At 39.9% G+C, this 22,478-nt stretch overlaps 1 protein-coding gene across 2 annotated transcripts in view; it reads right to left on the reverse strand.

Moving 5' to 3' along the window:
• The window catches only part of Mamdc2 (MAM domain containing 2), a 160,770-nt gene that overhangs the window by 48,787 nt on the left and 89,505 nt on the right, over nt 1–22,478 (reverse strand). For both annotated transcript variants that reach the window (XM_005324096.3, XM_078047543.1), the window contains exons 6-9: nt 19,895–20,151; nt 14,905–14,998; nt 7,878–8,021; nt 2,733–2,998 (exon numbers count right to left, since the gene is read on the reverse strand). In XM_005324096.3, coding sequence (XP_005324153.2) covers nt 2,733–2,998; nt 7,878–8,021; nt 14,905–14,998; nt 19,895–20,151 — 761 coding nt within the window. The remainder of the gene's footprint in view (nt 1–2,732; nt 2,999–7,877; nt 8,022–14,904; nt 14,999–19,894; nt 20,152–22,478) is intronic.

Genomic DNA, 22,478 nt, shown 5'->3' on the forward strand with positions numbered 1-22,478 from the left:
TTCTACTTGGAACCTCATTTTGCTCTGAAACTTAACCTCTGACCTACTGCAGTCCTAAAGTCAGGAAAATACCACAGAAAAGCCCTGTGGAAACAGTTCTCAGAAAAGCCGAAGATGGTGATCACCTAAGATAGGCCAAGATATGAAATATCTGAAATTCCAGATGGCCCCCACCTAGGTGTGGTGACCAATATCTAAACTAGAAGCCCTGCAGCTTGGCACTTACCCCCCTTGCGACACCCTCACAGTTTAAGCCAATCAATTTTAAGTGTGTCAACCCCTTGAACTAACAAGTAATCCTTTCCAGATTCTTTCCCACCACTTGATATGCTACTCATGTTTTAGAGTTGTTGTTTGATTTTCCCACGGTGTGTGATGATTTGCTAAGAGATGCTATGATGTATGTGGGGGTCCCTTCCTCCTCCAAAGAATATATAAAACTGCTGCAAACCCTGGGCTTTGGGCCTCTCAGCGTCACCAGTTGCTGTGTGTGCACTGAGGACTGAGCTAGCTCGAAATAAACACCTCTTTGCTGGTTACATCGATCTGGGTCTCTGGAGGTCTTTTGGGGGTCCCGAATTCGAGCATAACATCAGGAGCTGAGCAGATTTCCTCTGTTGGGCCTTTCCTGCATGAAGTGCTGCCTCCCCTTAGGCCCAGAGGAAAAGAGTTGGCCATCTGTGCTTTGAGAGTCTGAAATCATGAGCCCCAAATAAACTTTCCCTCCCTTAAATTATTCTTATCTGGTATTTTGGTCACAGTGTTGCAAAAGCTAACTAAAATAGTGTGGAACATAAAAAAAAAAATTCCATCCTTTCTGGTGCATCCCTAATTACGTGAATCTGGCACATGCCTGTTCATGTATGTATGTGCATGTGTATGTGTTGCTGAATAAGTTAAATAATTGGTAGTGGCAAATTAAGTCTTTGGGATCCCTCTAAGATACAGAGAAACCCAGACTTCTCCAGGGACCAATAGATCAAAGAGGAAGTTCAATAATGCTGCAAGTGTCAGATGACATTTCCTATTGAGAACATATTTGGAATTGCCCAGGCAATAAGCTTAATAATCATGAGCCTATGTTACAAGTGATAACTACACAGAAACACCAATTTGCTTCCTCTTTGGCCTGAAGAGCTGAACCCAATATTTCAGTTAAATCCGGTAATCATATATGAAATTAAGAAAGGGATACCTATCATAATACTACCTATTTAATTAGCACAAAATAACAACAAGCAGTGCCTGTTAGATTGAGGCAGAAACTTGTATGCTTCTATTCTGGTATTATAAATTTGTTCAACTCTTTAGAAATCAGTAGGCCACCTTGCATGCACAATCCCCAGCACCACAAAAAAAAAAAAAAAAAAGAAAAGAAAAGAAAGAAAGAAAGAAAGAAGTCAATAGGCCATGGAGCCTGCCACACCATTCTTGTCTAGAAATGGAAAATAATTTTGCAGGGATTTTTAGAGATCTGATTAATCATTTTAAAGATTTAATTATGCCCTGGTGGATGATCCAATGGATTAAAAGTAACAAAGCAACACTGTAACAGGAATGATGTACAACATTTCTTTTTCCTTTTATCTTTTAATATTTTTTAGTTGTAGATGGACACAATATCTTTATTTATTTATTTTTATGTGGTTGGTTCTGAGGATTGAACCCAATGCCTCATGGATGCAAGGCAGGCACTCTACCATTGAGCTATAGCCCCAACCCCATGTATGACATTTCTTTAACAAGAAGTTCTAGATGGACACAGCTATGATTCTATCCAGGTGGTTGTAACTAAGAGAAGTTCAGGCTACAAAGATTTGTGAAGATGTTCTCCTACTTTCCCAGGTTTGAAACTTTTCCTAGGGAGCCTGGACTTTGATCGTTTCCTGGACAATGAATGTGATCAACTGATTCATTAATTCATTCATAACTCCTATTGTACCAATCATCTGTTTGGAGAAAAGGACCTTTTTCACGTTTCTGTGGACCCTTATCTTGCACAGGAGGATACTCAAGAAATATTTGTTGATTAATTGATAGACTGAAACAAAATGGATCTTTCCACACTAGTTTCATTTCTGGTTATAGTTGACAGAATTTATTATATCTGTAAAATTTTCTTAAGTTTATGAGTTGGGAAGCCTAGGAGATTAGGCTTTTTTTTTTTTTTTTTTTTTTTTTTTGCCTTTCCCCTGCAATAAAGGTGTTTTGTATTCTCGTTGCTTTCAGAATTTACATGATGAATCCCTCATGTAAATTCTCTGACTGGGGCAGGATTGGATCTATACTTTGAGCATACATCCTGTTCTCAGTTGTTGACCTTAAAGATTTAACGCTGGACCAGGCTCAGTGATTTCATCTGTTTTTGAATCCTAACATTCTTATCGTGTGTGTGTGTGTGTGTGTGTGTGTGTGTGTGTGTTTGTGTGTATGAGAGAGAGAGAGAGGGGGCGGAGAGGGGAATGTTTTCATATTCTATAGTCCGAGGACAATCTACAGGAGACCTTAAATGAAAAATAACCAAACTCCCTGGATAGTCATGATCTGGAGACCCAGATTGAAAAAGAACTGAAGGAATAACTTGTACATGGCTTGAGTAGTGTGTGGGGGCAAGGCTGAGAGCCTAAATATAAGGGACATAACACATTACCAGCCGACAGTGACTAAACAGGAATTCACTAGTCCAGTCCAACAATTGCAAATGGAAAAAAGATGTATCGGTTCTACTGTACCTTGGTAGGCATGGGCTTCTTAAAGGTGATTTCAGCTTGCATCCAAACACCTCTTGGGGACTCAAGCAGGGACCAAATCTTCTCTTGAACTACATGATTTTCTTCAAAGATATAAACTGCTAAGGTGTCACTCATTTTCAAAAACCCATAGATGGCATAATAAAAACGTAGGCAATACTGTAAGTTTCCAGGTAAGGAGGGACCATAAAGCCTTCCAATGTAGCCAGGCTGAGAAGTAAACTTTGTGTTGGCCAGCAAGTAATATCCTGTCAACAAGACAAAGCATTTAGTGTAACAGCAAGGCAAAATAATCTACCCCAGATTATCAAGTGGCAAATGTGGCTAAAGGTAGTGGGATTTACCAGCAGAAACTATTCCCATGGGCTACAAATGCAAGAAAGGTTTAAAAAATACTTAATTTTTAGACGCAGTTGGACACAATACCTTTATTTTATTTATTTATTTTTATGTGGTGCTGAGGATCAAACCCAGGGTCTCCCACATGCTAGATCAGGGCTCTACAGCTGAGCCATAACCACAGCCCCAAGAAGGGATTTTTAAGTGATTAAAAAAACATCCATGTGCCTCCATTGCAAATGAAACTTTCTGCAATCCTAAGTCATTTTCATGAACTAGTATAGATTTCTTACTTCATAGGCCCAGATTCTAGTCATCAGTTAAGAGTAACACTTTTCATAAAATGAAAGGGATGAAGTCAGCTTGGGGCTAAGAGCTGCCTGTGTGAATGAGCTGACTTAGGTGGTATACATAGTACCAGGTCAGGGTGAATGGAAGGCCCAGAGTTTACTTTTCCTTCCTCTCTTTGCAGTAACCAGTAGGGCTGGAAAGTATGGCTAGCTGGTCTGACAGGCTTTGTGGCATTTGTGTGTCTAGATAGACCCTACTCCTCTTCTGATCATGTTTAAACCTGTCCCCAAAGAATAGGTTTCCAATCAGAGGGTGCTGAAGATCTATGTTCTTCCCTTATTTTTTCTAAATAACATAAAGAAGGACAGGAACCTCTCCCTCCCACCTGTCCTTCCACCCACAAAGTCAACTTAAAATAGGTCTATGTATCCTAGAAAGCCAGGGCAGAAAAGAAAAAAAAAATCAACACATTAGTTTTTATTCCCTTTTCTGCTCATCCTCCTGTTTTTATTTATTTTTTCTTTCTGGGCACCTCAGTGTTTGTTCTACAGTTTAGTTCTAACCAGTTATTTAACTCACTTTATAAGATGAGGAAGAGACACCAAAGCTCACTCTCTTTCCTCTTAAGGACATGTGAGGGCTCAGTGAGAAAGAGGCTGCCTGCAAGCCAGGAAGAGAGGCCTCTCCAGAAACCAACCCTGCGGCACCTAGGCCTTCAACTAGCTAGCAGAGCCGTGAGACAATGCATTTCTTCCGTCACTGCAGCCGGAGCAGATTAATATGGTGGCCACTCAAGAGCCAGAACAACCTTTAAGAATCCTAAGTTTAATCCTTATCTTCTCTGCTCAAAATCTTTCAATGGCTTCTTGAGAAACTGATGTGACTCCATTTTTGAAAATAGCTTCTAACTCAAGGCCTGTTCAGAGGGAGGGAGCATGACCCTTGTCCTTGGAAAAACCCACAGAGCACTCCTGGGCAGATAGCCACCTGCTGAGTTGTTTGTCTGTAAATAACAGGAGACTTGGTGTCCCTGACTCAGTTAGGCTAGGTGAGGACCCATAGGAACCCCCTAGCCACCACCAATCAGCATGAGACAGGGAGAATACCTGGGATGCCAGATGACCCCCCAGTAGTCTGGGTGGTTGATAACATGTAAGAAACCATGTAGTTTAGCGTGTACACCCCTCATGGATTAAACCAATCAGTTCAAACCAATCCCCCTCTTGTACTAACCAATCACCCTTACACAACTTGTTCCCGCCAGTGAATGAGCTAATCAATGTTAAGAGTTGTTGTTTCATTTTCCTGTGGTGTGAAATGATGCATAGAGTATCCCCCCAAAACCTATAAAATCTCACTGAACAAAGGACCAGGACTCACTCCTCGGGACCACTGCATCAGAAACGGTTGTGAGTCCAGGCTCAAGCTTGCAATAAAGACTCTTGTGTGATTGCATCGATTCAGCTCCTGGAGGTCTACTGGGGTCCCACAAATCTGGCATTACATTCTCATTTTCTTTATGATCAAATCCCCAGCACTTACTCTGGTCTGCTGCGTCCATAACCTATCTCCCTCAATAACTTCATGTCCTCCACTCTCACCACCACTTCCCCATGGTACAGTCATGCTAACCTTCCTATGTGTTGGTGTGATCAGCTCTTTTCAAAGCCTTTACAGACACTTCTCCTCTGTTTGGTTACTCACACTCTTTCAGCTAATTGCATCTTCCCTCAGAGAAACCTTCCCTGAATCCCCAAGCCAAGTCAGGTTCCTCTCTGGATTCTCATATTCACTGAAGGAGATCAGATGTGTTGCTGCCAGATGAGCCTCTTTGGAGTGCTGATTATTTTGAGTTGAAGAATACTTGAGAAACAGCAGAGGCAGAAAGTGTAAGGATGGACTTAGCCTGAGCCATTTTAAAACTCCAGTTTGAAACCTGCAGTTTCACCAGCCAAGCCTAGTGGAGCCCTCCAGTATGGCCCTCAGGCACAAACAAGTCACTTCTCCCTACCCTGATAAACTCAAGAGTGAAGCCTCTGGCAGGTTATCCTTACCCGATAGAAGAAAAGGTGAAAAGATCAGTGTGGGGACCACCAGACCAGATGTTTTAACCCCAGGGTAAATGATGTCACTGAGAGACCTGGTGGCAACTGATAAGGATTAAAAGAGGGGTCAAAAGCCCCAAAATTTGATATAAATATTGGAAAAAATGAACAGACATTCAGCCAATTGACAATGATGCCCTCGTGCTGAGAGCCTGATGAGGACCTGGACTGACATCCCAATGCTTTCCATTGTTTGTGATCCTCTGCATTTTCCTCACCTCTCAGACTCTATAGCCACATCTTTACCCTGAGAGCTGCAACTTCTCCCTACAACCCTCCCAGGAGAAGCCTGCCTTGGTTCCTGACCTGATCAGACCTGTTCCTGGTCTGAGTGTGCATCTGCTGGACTTTAAGCCTAAAAGCTTGAGACTTTTGATCTGACAGGCACAAACAAGTCACTTAGCATGCAGAGGGAATGTCTGTCAATTAGCCTGTCATGATTAAGTGTGTTTGCAGTGCTTAGAGTTAATCTAGAATTGTTTGCTGTGAGTTGGTTATGTCTATTGCAGTGCCTAGCATTAAGGATTGTCATTTCCTTGATTAAGAACCTATAGAGTGAAATTGCATTGAGTGATTTAGGTGAAAAAAGCATTGAGTAGGGCAGAAGTGCGTGGACATTTTTTTATTTCTCCCCCTGGACTGCATAAATCACACCTTTGACCCTGCGACAACAGGGCTCTCTGCCCTCCCTCTTTCCACCTAAAATCATGTCATAAAACTTCCCATGAACAAGGTGTTTTCCCAGCACCCTGTTCCAGGAAGGGGAGAGTATTCTAATCACCAGGGACTGGGAGTTAATATTTTTTCTATTGGGAGATGATATTAAAGTGGATTTGTACAAACAAACCTACTAAAATAACCCTTATCTTCCATTACTTTCCCCCACTTATGTCCTAGTCACTTTCCCATAATTTAGAATCTCTGGAAGCTTCAACCCTTTTCCTTTGTCTTGTCACTTCTGCACAGTTTAATCATTCTTCATTAAAATTGATAAATAAGCTCTCAGGCCTATGTGTTTCTTTAATTCTTCAATTTTTCTTATGAAGACTTCTGTGTACATGTAAACATACTAAATAAAATGTGTATGTTTTTCTCCTGTTATATGTCTTATGTCAGTGTAATTCTCAGCTCCAGCCACAGAAACTAGGGTGGAAAGGAAGATTTCCTACCCGGCAGGAATAATTTTCTTCCTGAGAAGTGTATTGTGTACACATTTTTCTAACATTTCGCTTACCCATTCAAATGATTGTCAGCCAGCAAGAGGAGGATTCATATCTGACTCACCATTACTGTATATTCTGGGCATTCATGTGGTCAGGTCAGAATAGTTTTTCTAGGGCCTGCATTTCTACAAATTGGGAAATCTCTAAGAAAAGAATAATATCAAATAACAGGTTCAATGTTATGATGGCCCCTTCTAAGCCCTTTCTCAGGGCCTGTGCAAGTGAGGAGACCTGTAACTTCAGTTTTATTGGCATCAGAGTAAATTCACCAGGATACAAATACCTAATGAATAAATGAATGAGACAGTGTGTGCCTTGCGACGAAATTATTTCTACCAGTCTCTCCTGGGGTGAGATCCACAAAGGATGTCATTAAAGTAATATAAATCCATATACAAGGTGCTAAAACTGGTTTCTAAGAGCTCCTCATAGATCACACCCATTGTTTAGTAGCATCTTTTCTTCCCATGATATATATTTTTACACACAACATAAAATATATAACATACAATTACAATCTTAACAATTTAAAGTGCACAATTCAGCACATTCACAATACTGTACAACCATCACAACTATCTTGTTCCACAACAATTTCATCACCCCCAAAGCAAACCCTGTATCCATTAAACAGTCACTCCTTAGTTCCTCCCACTCCAGTCCCTGGCAACCACTAATCTGCCTTCTGTCTCTATGTATCTATTCTGGAGAATTCATATAAACAGAATCCAATAAGTTTGAAAGGGTATTTCATCTAAAGTGAACAGCAAAATAATTTTCAAAGGCTTGACTATTTAATTAATAGGCAGATACTTTTGCTTGTATAGCCAACTTGAATTATAATTTTAATGTTTATTTTTTAGTTCTCGGCAGACACAACATCTTTGTTGGTATGTGGTGCTGAGGATTGAACCCGGGCCGCACGCATGCCAGGCAAGCGCGCTACCGCTTGAGCCACATCCCCAGCCCTTGAATTATAATTTTAAAAAATGGTCAAACACAACATTACTGATTACTTTCTCAGAGATGCCTGCCTGCCTGCCTGCCTGCCAGCTTGCTTGCTTTCTCTCTCCTTCTCTTTCTTTCGATTTTGACATAGGTAAGGAGTAAAAATGGCAATGATGCATGAACACCACATCAAGATGTCCCATGTGAGACTCCCAACTTACCAAAGCCTGTAGTGTGATCTCCAGCCCGATACACATTTGGCTTTACTTTCACTCGGGTCCAACCTGGACCTTCTTTATCTTGGTAAAAGTTGCAGAGATCTTCCTCAAAATTGCAGCTTGCTTCCACAGCACTGAAAGGAAGCTCTGAGAAAATGAGAACCAAAGTTATAGTCAAGCCCAGTGACCTCAAAGGAGTACATCAGCTGACTGACAAACATGGTTACAGTTGTGCCAGGGGAGACTGTGGAGGTAAAACACAACAAAATATTTTTACTTGAGTGGCAGGCTGATGGGTAGCATCAAACCAATGTTTCAACATGACAGGAAAATTGTTCTTTTCCTCTCTATGGGGAGGGGAGGAAGAAGCCCTGTTTACATTCTCTTAAAAATAAATAAGTACCAGATTTCAAAAGGAATTTCCTCTTGAGAGGTAAAGATTCAGAGCATTTGTTCATATCCTTGACAGCTCAAAATTCACTCAAGTTTAAAACAGAAAGGAACGGATTTTTAAGAGATTCTTAATTTTTCTGTAAGAAATATTATTTTGAAGATAATATTTTCCAGAAACAATTTTCCTTTGTTGATGAATCTCTGTCAGAAGTATAGCCCGGTTCTGTTTATAATTGGCCTTGGTAGTAGGAGCTAATCTGGTTGAAGAAAATCAACACTCAGTTGTAAACCACACAGTTGCAAACTACATCATTTTTTTTTCAGTACTAGGAATGGGGCCCGGGGGTGCTGTACATCTTCAGCCCCTTTTTATTTTTTATTTTGAGACTGATCTTGCTAAATTGCCTAGGCTGGCCTTGAACTTGTGATCCTCCTGCCTTGGTCTCCTGAATAGCTGGAATTCTATAGTAGCTATAATTCTTAATAGTTGGGATTCTACTACCACCACACTTGGTGTGCACCACCACACCTGGCTCAAAAGTTCACCAGTTCTAACAGGGGGCTGCTATTATTCTGGCTTTGCAGAGTTCTGGTATTATTTATCTTGGTCTATAAATATCACCACAGCCCAGATTACCTGAAGGGAATGGAACATAAAAGATACCTGCACTTTTGAGAATAACATCTAGTCCTATTAACAAATGACTCATAAATCTCACTATTTAGATTGTAGATTGCCCTCTGAGTCCAGAGGGGATGTGACTATAGTAGTTTGGGACATGTTCAGTCTAGCTAAATGTGATCCTGGTCTGCATGCTGGTAGAATATTCTGGGGTCAGGGAGAGAGGATGCTAATTTGTATACCTGGGTAATCATCTCGAGAGACATTTAAGTTCTTCCTGTGAACTGGCGGCACAGGAAGCTGTTTAGGGATAAAGACTCACTTGCTTTCAATTTGTCAATTTTCAAAGAAAGAAAACTTTCAGGTGGATTTAGAAACTGGCCTAGATTAAAGAGGGGGAAAGAGGCATGACACTAAATGCAAGAAGGGATCCAAAATTCAATCCTGATCCAGAGCTGTTAAGGACACTATAGGAGCAATTGGAGAAATCATCATATGAACTGAAAGTTAGTTGAAAATATTGTATCAGCATTAAACTTCTCAAATTTTGTAATCATTCTTTAGCTCTGTTGCTGAATATGTCTGGTTTTATAAATACATAGTGTAAAGGCTTGTTGTTTGCAACCTACTCTTTTATTTTATTTTTATTTTTAGTTGTAGATGGCCACAATTTCTTCCTTCCTTCCTTCCTTCTTTCCTTCCTTCCTTCCTTCCTTCCTTCCTTCCTTCCTTTTTTATTTATATGTGGTGCTGAGGATGGAACCCAGTGCCTCACACATGCTAGGCAGGCACTCTACCACTGAGCTATAGCCCCAGACCCCAACCTACTCTTAAATGGTTGCTAAAGCAAAGAAAGCAAAATGTTAAAGCTTTGTAGACTCAGGAGGAGAGTATATGGCAGTTCTCTGGAATATAGGAGCAGATTTTGTCTGAGTTTGAAATGATACAAAATAGAGTCTCAAAAACACAAATTAATTTATTTTCTTAATGAAAATGAGTGACTAACAACACATAACCAAAAGTGAATAGGAAGAAAATGTTCCTGTAAAACTGGAACCTGATACTATCTGAGGTCATGTGCTATAGGGACAAACTTTAATAAGCCAGACAGGAGAAAAGGAGAGGAAGAGAATTCTCAGTACTCTAAGGCTGGTGGATTAGTCCCCACCCTGTTCTGTCCTGATTCTGTCAGCACCAGGTTGTATCTTTAAGCCCTGAAGACAAAGTCTGTGAAAAATGACTCTGATGTCATACAAACAAGGATACTTCAACATTCTCCCATGGAGATTTGAGACCACAGGAAATCTCATGATGCTCTTAATCTTAGTCAATCCTCTGCTACTTAGTAAAGAAAAAACAGAGGGAAATCCAAAATCTACAGATGGCCATCAAGCTCAGGAATTGGTGTGGTATTCCCATTTGCCATGCACAAAATGAAATTATTCATCAGGAATGAATCTCAAAGCAGCACTTTGGGGTGGCTGCAAGAGAATCTTAGCCCATTTATTATATGTGTAGGATGAGGTGGCAGATAAAAGTAAAACCTAAAAGTTTATGGCAGTTTTTATTTCTAACCACTAAAGCACAAAAGCAACCAAGATATCCTTCAGTAGGTGATGGGCGCAAATTGCGGCATATCAAGAAAATGGAACATTATTGCTGAAAAGAAATGAGCTATGGAGCCACCAAAAGACATAGAGGAAACTTAAATGTATATTACTAAGTGAAGGAACCAATATGAAATAGCTAAATACTATGAGTACATCTATACAGCATTCTGGAAAATGCAAAACTAAGGAGACAATAAAAAGATCAGCAGTTGGCAAGGCAGGGAGAGATATTCTGTATAACACTACAATGGGGAATATATGTCAGTATAAATTTGTCCAGACCCATAAAATATACAATACCAAGAATGACCCTTAGTGTAAACTAGAATCTGGTTGACATTGATGTTTATTGGGGGAGAGGTATGTAAAAAAAATCTCTGTACTTTCTGCTCAATTTTTCTGTGAACTTAAAAGTGCTCTAAAAAATGAAGTCTATTAAAAAACAAAACAAAACTTGAAAGTAAGCAAGGATCATAGTGATGAACTGAGTCACCATGGGTGATTATATTGAGTGTCCTCATAGTGGGATTATATTGTTTTACTAAATACCTAGTCTTAGCAGCGGATTTGTCTGTGGTCTGATATAAACAAAATCTCAAAGGTTAACTTTAATACTAAATCTTCTTCCCCTAGAATGCTCATTTGCCCTCAGACAGTATGCAGTTGTGGAAGATGGGGCCAGAGGGCTTTTTTTTTTGACTCACATAGAGCTGCCTGGAGATCAGGGGTAGAGGCCAAGCCTTTGCTTCAAGCTTGTTTATGGGTCAAGTGGTGATCACACAATGAGCTGCTGGGGAGTGTTAATAACATATTCAAAGCACAGGAAGGAATCAGAAACAGATGGAAGCCCCTAAGCATCAGTTGATGATCAGGAAAAAAAGATACAAAGCCCCATGAAGCAAGTTACCAGAAAAGCATCATCATGTAACTTTTAATTACTGGCTTTCTGACATTTGAACTTCTTGGAAGTAAGAAGCTTTGAAAATAATCTAATTAGCTGGAGTGTGTTACAATTGAGAAGAACAGTTGGGGAGTGCTTCCCATCCTTTCCTCTGCTCCATGGAGTTCATGGAGACCAACTCATCATCAGTTCTATAGATCTAAGAGGCTCATCAGCCCCTGTAGTACTAAAAGAGAGACACTGTATATGGCTTGCTCTGAAGGCTGCTAAATTTGCAGGGCAGCTTTATTTCAAATAAGCCAGGCCCTAAAGTAGGTGGATACAAACCAAAGCTGTCTTGGGGAAGAGTGAGGGGGACCTGGCATTCTCCTGGAGATCGTTGATGACACAGGGGCTGGGCCACTGACTAGGGCAGAGAAGATTCAAGGATTCAGGTAGTGATCCTCTGAGAGGAATACAGTGAGTGTCAGGGCTCTCTCCGACCTTCACCTGGGGATCAGGTGGACTCAAGCTCAGAGAAGATGTTGGGCCTGCAAATGGCAGAGCAGTGGGGCTATCAGTTTGGGATTGGGCATCCAGGCAGGATTCCTAAAAGTGAACAACAGGATGGCTTGTGAGGCATTCAAAGACTTCTCAACCAAAAGGAGAGCATAGTTTTTAGAGTGTTAGCTCCAGATCAAGGGAATTTGTGAGGTGCTATAATTCAAAGTGGGGAGGCAAGAATCACTGTTTTCTGGAAGAATCCCGGGGAGGGGGGATATGTGATATTAGTGTTCAACATCTGTAATTATGTGATGCATTTCAGGTCTGTATTAACTTTAAAGCCAGCTAGATGGTGGGAATGTGATCCTTCACATGTTGAAATAATTCCTGTCTCAGACTACTGGAGAGATGAGGTAAGAAAACTCTAGATCCAGCTGGGGAAAGGAAAGACAAGAAGTCTGGAGCTAACCAAGATAAGGAAAAAAAGTTGGCACCTGTTATAAAACAGAAGGGCATAAACTATTTGTGAAATGCAAGACGAAGTATAAAAGTCAAAGGGTTAAGCTTCTAGAGACTCTGAGTCAGCCCCACAGCTGCTCAGTGAAGTGGATTCAGTTGACACACAGGCTGTGCCTGCTGCTGGTTTTCTTTCACTTCAGTCTGACCCCCTGTTCTTCAGAAAAGGGATGGGCATATTTTGAAAATTGAATTAATAATACTGTCTCACGACCAATCATTTTTTGGTCTCTTACTCTATGCTATGGCCATAACAGACATTAACACATAAATCTTCCCAACCACTCTCTGAAACAGATTCTTCCATCCTTGCTCCATAGTTGTGAAAATGAAGTCTCAAAGAGATTAAATACCATGACCAACATCACACAGATTGTAAGAGGCAGAATAGGAATGTGAACCCAAATTCCCGGTTCGTAAGCATAGTACTGTGATGATAGAACTAAACCACTTTAAAGCCAAGTTGGTGTGGTGGGAAGTTCTGAAGGCCAGTATGAAGCCTCCATGAATCTACTGGTATAAAAATGAATACAGAGGGGGTTCCTGTAGGGAAGAGGTTTCTATGTGGGCTGTGTTTTTACAGACCGAGGACCTACCAGACATCTTAAATGGGTCTCATTTTGCTGGAATTTTTCCCTTTCACTAGTCAGACCACAAATGTAGTAGGCAAGAGCTTACACATATTCTGAATCTTTTTAAAAAGCAGAGCATTTATTAAGGTTGATCCCATTACCTCTCAGCTACTTCTTCATCTCACCCTCTATCCAGTGCAGATATTGAGTAAATATTTCTTCTCTCACATATATAACATGGAAATATAAAATTCAATATAACTGTCTAGTAACAGAGAAGAGGAACATCCTAAAAATACTGATAAGGAGGTTGTGAAATTATTGCTAACATAATTAAAATATTAGCTGGTGGAATTAAGAAGTCATCAAATTTTAGGAGAAGTGAAACAGTTTTGGTTTCTGTGTTTTTGTCAAACTTAGATACTCTTTGATATTATTTGGGTTCAATCACTTAAAATGTATAAAATGGGAGCTGGGTGTGTCACTCAGTGGTAGACGCTTGTGTGAGAGGCCTGGGTTTTATATGTAGCACTCACATTCACACTCAAAAAATGATAAAACATGTAAATCCAGCCTGATTCTGTTCTTTACTTTTTGAGGAGGGGTGTATGAGGGATTGACCTCAGGGGCACTCCATCACTAAGTCACGTCCCCAGCCCTATTTTGTATTTTATTTAGAGACAGGGTCTCACTGAGTTGCTTAGCACCTTGCTTTTGCTGAGACTGGCTGTGAACTCACGATCCTTCAGCCTCAGCTTCAGGAGCCGCTGGGATTACAGACATGTGCCACCCCACCAAGCTATTTCCCTACTTTTTAAAAAATTAGAATTAGCAAAAAATTAGTTTAAGCAAATTAGATTTCTAATTTGGAGATAATAATTTAGCTCAAGTAGAAAATACTATTTTTCTTAGTCTCCTTGATAGTAGAATATATCTGAAACCCTATTAACCTCATGAGCAAGACTCTTAAGTGAAAGTCAGGTTCAGAATTATTTCCTGGGACTGGGGTTGAGGCTTAGTGGTAGAGTACCTACCTAGCATGTGTGAGGCACTGGGTTCAATCTCAGCACCACATAAAAATAATAATAAAATAAAGGTATTTTGTCCACCTCTAAGGAAAAAAAATCTTTTTTTAAAAAAAGTTATTTCCTATGCTCCAAAACCTAGAACAAGTACTCATTAATAAGATGGGTGATCAGAGTGTCTCCCTGGGTCTCTCTAGGAAACAAATTCACTAAATGGTAAGGTCAATGCCATTGATCTAGGTTATCATTAATATATTGTCATCTTTCTTATTCTAAAACATTTATTTCATAATACATTTTGAGTTAATTTGCTTATTTATTTTCTCAGGAAGTAAAAAAATTTTCTCTCCAAACACCAAAGTTATGGCACTGCAAAATTTTTCCATGATAAAATTATCTGAGGGTTCTTTTTGAAAGAGAAAGTAATTAAATTAAGAGATGTAATATTTAGTCAAAAGTACTGTGGAGATATCTATCAACACTAACATCCTTACACATAGGGGCATAAATCTTGGATACTTAAAGTTGGAAAGAGTTTTTTATAATCCTATTTGGTAGATTGTGAAAGTTTTTCCCCAGATCCTCAGCCACCCATTTATGGGTCCAAGATGTCCTTTAAAGAGAAAGATGGGCTGGAGTCAAATCGTGTTATTTAATTTTCCTTTTCTAGTAGGCAGGGAAGATGAAAATGCCTTCAGATATAACTGGCCTATGACTTCAGAAAAATTAGATTCACTCTGTGAGGGGAAAAAGAGGAAAATAATCCTCCCAAATTACTCTTTGGTTAATTAATTTCTAAAGGATGAGAATGAGGAAATAAAAGATAATTTAAAGCAAGGCCTGACCACAGGCATCTATTGAAAAAAGACAATTCCAAATTGGGAAAAGAAGAAAAAGAGAACACTCACCTGTCTGATTTTGGCAGCTCACAGGAGAGAAAGAAATATCATCCAGGGCAACATATCCTCCTTTGGGACCATTGAAAGCAACCTCAAAGATAACCTGGGAAGGAAAATTATATGCTTTCACCTATTTACTTATTTTCTGTTAAGCTGCTGGAAAATGATATGTAAATAAAACCAGGTCAAATTATAAGTACCTATGTAATCATGTTCCCCAAAATAATTGTTTAGACAGTACCCTACTCAACCTCAAAGTCTCTGTTAGGGAGGATGAAATTGCTATAGTTTGGATGTTTTTTCCCCTGAAAAGTTATATGTTGAGTAATACAAAAAAAAAAAAAACAACCCACAACAACAAAGTACATGTATAAAGGCATAAATTGGCATGAACATAATTTATATACAGAGATATGAAAAATTGTGCCCTACATGTGTAATAAGAGTTGCACTACTTTCCACTGCTGTCGTGTAGTTAAAAAATAAAAAAGAATTTTTTAAAAAAAGTTATATGTTGAAATCTAATACCCAATATGATGGAATTTGGTGATGGGACTTTTTGGGAATTGATTAGGTCATGGAGGTGGAGGCCTCATGCATGGGATTAGTGCCCTTCTAACCGTCCCAAAGGAGATCATTGCCTTTTCCATCATGTGAGGACAGAGTGAGAAAGCGTGAACTATGAATCAGGAAACAGACCTTCACCAGACACCAGATCTGTCATTGGCTTGGTCTTGGACTTCCCATAGGCTTCAGAAATATGAGAAATATTTCTGAAATGGGGGCATGGTTCAGTGGTAGAGAACTTATCTAGCATGAGCAAAGCCCTGGGTTTGATCCTCAGAAACACACACACACAAATGCCAGTGTTTATAAGCTACTCAATCTATGGCCTTTTGTTATAGCAGCCCTTGTAGACTATGTCAGAAACCTTAAATTGGTATTCACTGGTGGATTTCCTTCTTCTGTTAATATCAGCTTAAGTGCTTACCTTATTTCTGATAGAATTCTGGAAGTCATTAGCACTGTAAACTTTGATTAAAGAAAAAAATAGGCTAAGTGAAGAAAGCAGGCCAGGTTCTCCCCTGCTGTCCAAAGGTAACTAAGCCCTCCCAGTCTCTTTCCCTTCTCCCTACATGGAGTGTTAGATGAGGGCCTAGGCAAAGAAGTAGCAGTCAGAGAGGAGGACCCTGATCTCAGCATGGCTAGATGTGTTCCAATGGTTAGAAAACACCTGGGTCAATGAGTGCAATCCCTTCTGTTTCGCTTTTTACCTGCCACAACTCTGATCTCAATCAACTTTCTGCCTGTGACCATGGGGATCAGGGGTGGTCAACACAGCCTTTGCCTGTATGGGGAAAACCACCCAGGTGCACACAAGGTTTCACTGTATGAGTTTAAAGCATGAGAAGACCCAGTGTGGAGCAGGTCTTAAAACTTAAACACCTATCAGCACTAGGCAGGTAGGGTAAGCACAACAAGTGGGCTTGCTGTGGTATAGACTCTTGAGAAAACAGGAAGGTAAGCCTTTCTAGAGGGGGCATGCCACTCAGCTTTATCGGTTGCTGGCCTATGGGAATGTTATGGCTGCTATGGGCTGAACTGGGTCCCCCAGCCAATACACATGTTGAAGTCCTAACCCCATCACATTACTATGTTACCTTATTTGGGAATAAGGTCATTGCAAATGCAATTAGTTAAGATGAGGTCATACTAGAGTAGGGAAGGCCTTTCATCCAAATGACTGGCATTCTTATAAAAAAACAGGAAATATGGAGCTTGGAGCAGAGGCACACACCTGTAATCCCAACAGCTCGGGAGGCTGAGGCATCCTGGATCATGAGTTCAGAGCCAGCCTCAGCAAAAGTGAGGCACTAAGCAACTCAGTGAGACCCTGTCTCTAAAACACAAAATAGGGCTGGGGATGTGGCTCAGTGATCTAGTGCCCCTGAGTTAAATCCCTGGTACGTCGGCACACAACAAAACAAAACAAAACAAAAAACCCCTGGGAAATACGGATGTGGAGAGAGACATACACAAAGAGAAAATACCATGTGAAGATGAAGCAGAGACTTGTAAACCTAAGGATGCCAGCAAACCACCAAGGAAGAAGTAGGGAACAGATTCTCTTAGGGTCCTCAGAAGGAAAGTTCTGCTGACCCCTTGATACTGGACTTTAGGCCTCAAGGACTGTGAGACACTACATTTCTGTTTTGTAGGCACCCATTTTTGAGTAACCTCATTTATGGTAGTTCTAGCAAAAAATACAAGTCTAATGTCTCTGTGGCCAACAAATTATCAGAAGGACTTGAACCTTTAGGTTTTATTTGTAATTTTTGAAATTTTGAATGCTGGCAATTAATTAAAAGTGAAAACGATCAAATCAAAACCACGACAACAAAAAGACAAAGACAATAAAAAACCACTCTAGCATCCAGAAAAATAACTATGAGCTAAATTTGACCCATAGACTTTTAGTTTGTAGTCTCTTCTGCAAGAGAATAGTGCCTTGGAGGCAGAGAGATTAGAGTTCAAATCTTATTTTCATCACTAGTTAGGCAACTTAGATACATCAGTAAATCTCTCAGGGTCTTGCTTTTCTCATCTATTAAAACAGGCAAAATAACACCTCCCTTGAGGGACTGTAGGATAGATTAAATTAGATAATGTATATAAAGATACTAGTACAGCGTCAGGTATGTAAGAAGCTCTGAACTAATTTTGTATCTTTTCCTTCAGCTTAACTCCCTCTTGAACTTACTCAAGTTCATGCTCAATTAGCCACTAATTAGCCTGAATAGATCCTTCCTTCCTTCCTTCCTTCCTTCCTTTCTTTCTTTCTTTCTGGACTCCATTTCTTCAATTTTGCAAAAAAAGGAGATTGGATTAGATGGTTCATAAGGCCCCTTTCAGCTTAATCACAATGGTCTTAGAGGGACCTGGGATCCAGACTCTCCAAAGTCCATGGGGAGTCCTGTAAGCTTCTCTTGACCAGAGAAAGGGGCTATAAATGAAGGAACAAATGAATGAAGAAACAGATGAATGAAAGAATATATGAGAGGGGCAAATTAAGTATACAAATGGACCCAAATCCATGACATTGAGCTTTCAATGCACTGACTGGTAAAGCAAACAAATTGTTCACATTGAGTAGGTAGATTAAGGATAATGTTTCTGATGAGGATATGCTCATCACAGTCCACATGCCAATGTGTTTTTTCTTGTTCTGAAAATTTCCAATGTTTGTTTTCCTTTTTTAACATTTATTTGAGAATATGGTGACATTAAATTCTCTGATTTCTGTTGGACAAGTTTCTTTTCTTGGCAACTAGCAAGAGCAAATAATACCAGTGAATAGGTTCAGACCAGTGGAACAAAACCACATTCATGTGGACTCAAAGATGTGTTTAAATTTAGTAGTGTTGGGCATTGTAACTTCTCAAGTATTGATTTAAAAAATTTCAGCAACATTTCACTCATACAAACGTTATCTGAGCAGAGTTCATGGTCAGAGGAGAGGAAATGGTAAAGAAAAGACTGTGAGGATGTATGAGTGAGTGAGTGTGTGTGTGCCATGTGTGTGTGACTCACTTGACTTTAATAGAAGAGAAATGTTCTGAAGCAGTACATGCATTTCTTTTCCTCTTGAAACCCAAACACACAGAAAATTTTCCACTGGGCTGCAAGAGCAAATTGGTCAGACTTTGGGTTAGGAAATAGCCCACAAGCTACCAAAAAAAAAAAAAAATAGAAAAGAAAAGAAAGAAAAGAAAACAACAAATCCACTATGTCCTCTCTGGGGCCATTCGGGGGTGGGGAGAAGAGGAAGATAAGAAGGAGGTGGGAGAGTGTCAGGCATGCCGTCAGTAGATGGATCACATCAGAAACCAAGACCCAATCCCAGCATTCTCTGCAGCCCTACAGCAGGCTAGCAGATGGCACCACTGAAAAGCAGCCAGAAGAATAATCTAGTTCTTTTGCACTTTAAAGGAAACCAAGGAAGACATTACAAAAGCATAAAGTGAGAAGTAGGGGGTATTAAAAACTTGTGGTACCTAAGACTCCACTTACAGCTCCGGGTCCTTAGAGCATATCTTTCATGTATAGCAACCACAATGCTATCTGATCTTCCAGGTCCCATGGGTCCTCAGACAGAGCTGAGCCTCCTCCTACAGCTGTGGGTCAGATTTTAGTCTAGGAAATTTCCTAAGCTCTCTGGCATTCACCAGCTGTGTGACCTAAAAAAAGATGTCAACTTTCTTGGACATTCTGTTTCTCTTTTTTCATCTGTAAATATGGGGATAATTTTACCATCTTGTTGGATAATAAGTCTTGAAAGTACTTAAAAGTTCTCAAACATATACATGGATATATACTAATATAAATGCTTAGAGAAAGGTCTACAAGGATAAACACCAAAATGTTAGTGTTCTTCATTTTTGTGGGATTGGCCTGGGGCATTTTAACTTACTTTGCTTCTTTGAATTTTGTAATTCTTCTGCATTGCACATTTATCATTTATATAACTGTAAAAACAGTTGTAAGATAAATGCATCAAGATTTGTTTCAAATTAGGGCTTTAATAGTAAGTTTGTTTTTGATTTTATGACATTATTTATGCTGCAAAGAAAGGATTTAAGTCAGTTTTTTTTCTAGAAAGATAATTCTCTTAGTTAAGGGAAACCTTCAAAACTGCTTTGGGGAATGGAATTCAGGAACTGGTTGCTGTTGCTTATTTCCATCTTAGAACTTTCCATGGTCATAATGCAAGGTTCAGAGGGAACACATGCCTAGGAAATCTAGTCGGTAGACCTCAACCCTCACTTTTGATTGTCAGCGCAAAATAAAATAAAACTTTAAAAAGAAATTCAATGCATGCCCACCTTAAAAGAAAGATTGAGAGGCAGCAGGAAAAGAAGACTGACAGGTGTTGTGTGTGGACCTCCCTGCCAGTGTGTGGGTGGGTCCCCAAAGCAACACCTGCTCAGGGCACACCTACCTCCATGGGGTAAGGAGCGCTGAACTCGACCTCTGCAAGGTTCCAGTCTGCGTTCCCTGGATTGTCCACTTTCCAGATCTCCTCATACAGGCCGGCCACATCCCGAGTGTAAAGGGAAAAGACGTTGTCATTCCCCTGCTGGAGCTGGTAATAGAAGGACAGGCAGCCAGACATGGGGGCCGTGGTCATGGGGGAGATGAGCTGAGCCACCTCCTGGAAGTGCTTGACGTAAACCGAGTCCACGTACATGTAGTGGCCTGAAAAATCACATAGGGAACACAGGGTGAGAGCTGATGACAAAACGGTAGGATTCTGGGATTCACTTCAACATCATCCAGGGGAGTGGTGTGGTGGAGAGGGAGTGGAGGGGTCACAGATGAAATCGGTCTGGCCATGAGTGGATAAATCTTGCAGCTGGGAGACAGGCACATGGGGCTCATTGTTCTCTGTAAATACCGGATGAGAACCATTCTTTTTATTTCCCTTACTTTTTTCTTCCTTTTTATTCCCGGGGTGCTGGGAATTGAATCCAGGGCCTCTCTCATGCTAAATGAGTGATCATCTATTGAGCTACATCCCCAGCCCAGCTTAACCTTACTCTCCTTACCCCATTGGAAAGTTTCCTTCTTTATTCACTTTTTTTCCAATATTTTTTCATTGGTGCGTTGTAATTTTACATAATACTGGGATTCATGATTTCATATTTGTACATGTACATAATTTGAGTACCCTCACTTTTAATTGAAGTACTACACATATAGAAAGAAAAATGTGATTTCTGCAAGCAAAGTGCTTGAATATTACAGGATGGACACACCCATGGGAAGAAACAGAACAATGCCTCAGAAGTCACAGCCTCCCAAGCCTTATTTGAGTTATAAAGACTTCAAAAGTATACAAAGCATACTATCTATTCTTAGAAGGCATAGAGAGACACACTTGGGCATCTTTACAATTTATACAAAATGTCGCTGTGTTTTTTTTAATTGGTTGTTCACAACGTTACAAAGCTCTTGACATATCATATTTCATACATTAGATTGAAGTGGGTTATGAACTCCCAATTTTACCCCAAATGCAGATTGCAGAATCACGTCGGTTACACATCCACAATTTTACATAATGCCCTATTAGTAATTGTTGTATTCTGCTACCTTTCCTATGCTGTGTGTTTTTTGAATGAAACTAAAACGGTATTCCAACTAGATAGCAATTTGTGTGTGTCATTAATGAACCATGTAGGCTAATCAGCACTGCAGGTAGGACTAGGATTTGGAAGTCTGGTCTTTTGATAATATTCTCAGCAGAACCTGGTGTTACCACCTGGCAGGTGCAGAGGCTAATCTTCACTAGAGGCCACAAACAGAAAAACCGTGTGGCAGAATGGGGAGAGCTTTGGTTCAGCATTGCAAAGAACTGAGTTTGACTCCTGTGTTATTTCTTACTAGCCCTGTGATCTTGAGGAAGTTTCTGAATTTGTCTGGGCTTCAATTTTCTGATCTGTAAAATGAGAATCAAATATAGTCATTCTTTGGTATTATGTGGGATTGGTTCTAACAGCCCCTGAGGATACTCAAATCTGTGAATGTTCAAGTCCCTTAGAAAAAAAAATGGAGTAGTATTTGCATATAACCTATGCTCATCCTCCCTTACACTTGAATCCACCTCTCAATTGCTTATAATACTTAGTGCATTGTAAATACCATGTAAATAGTTGTTATTGGGTATTGTTAAGGGAATAGTAGCAAGAAAAATTCTGTAAATGTTTAGTAAAGATGCAATTATTTTCCCTGAATATTTTTGGTCTTGGTTGAATTCATGAATTCATGAAACCCCTGGATAGAGAGGGCTGACTGTACTTCCCTCCCATGGTCAACAGGAATACATATGTAAATTACAATAGGAATACAATAAGATTACATTTGTAAAGTTGTTTAGCATTTGCACAGCACATTGCAATTGCCTGACAGATTATAATGAAATAGTCTTGCCACTCATAGAACTACACTTGCCCAATAGTCTGTTTTGTATAAGGGGTGGCTGCTATTATTAACAATTTTGCATTAATTTCTTGAAGCTATGACTGAGAAGTGGTATGTAATATAGCTTGGGCAGAATGTTCTATTTATAAGCTCAGAACAATTACAACTTACTATCTTTAATCTAAAAGATTAATCAATCTAATAACATAGTGCCTGGTTAATAAGAATGCCTTTCCCTTGGCAAAAAAGGAACAAAGATATTAGGAACAATACAGTATATGTAGTTCACACACTGGGTATTTACTTTGCATCCAGCACACTGCCCAGTATGGAAAGCCCTCAACACATGGTTATTCAGAGCACGAACACAGTCTGAGAAAGGTTGTCACTCAACAAAGCAGAGGAAAGATGGACAGATCCAAGCTCACTTTCTCCTCGTGGCAAACTGTTCAACCCCTGGCATAATCTCCCTTATGTAAATGTAATTTCTCTTATCATCTTGCCAAGCCATGCAACTGTGAATCAATAGAGATCACAAACTCAGATGCTCAGAGGAACCAGCCAGATTAAGTGTACTCCAGAAGTGGACTGAACCAGGGAGA

The sequence above is a fragment of the Ictidomys tridecemlineatus genome, chromosome 4 (assembly GCF_052094955.1).
Source record: "Ictidomys tridecemlineatus isolate mIctTri1 chromosome 4, mIctTri1.hap1, whole genome shotgun sequence".
In the NCBI taxonomy this organism is placed as follows: domain Eukaryota; kingdom Metazoa; phylum Chordata; class Mammalia; order Rodentia; family Sciuridae; genus Ictidomys; species Ictidomys tridecemlineatus.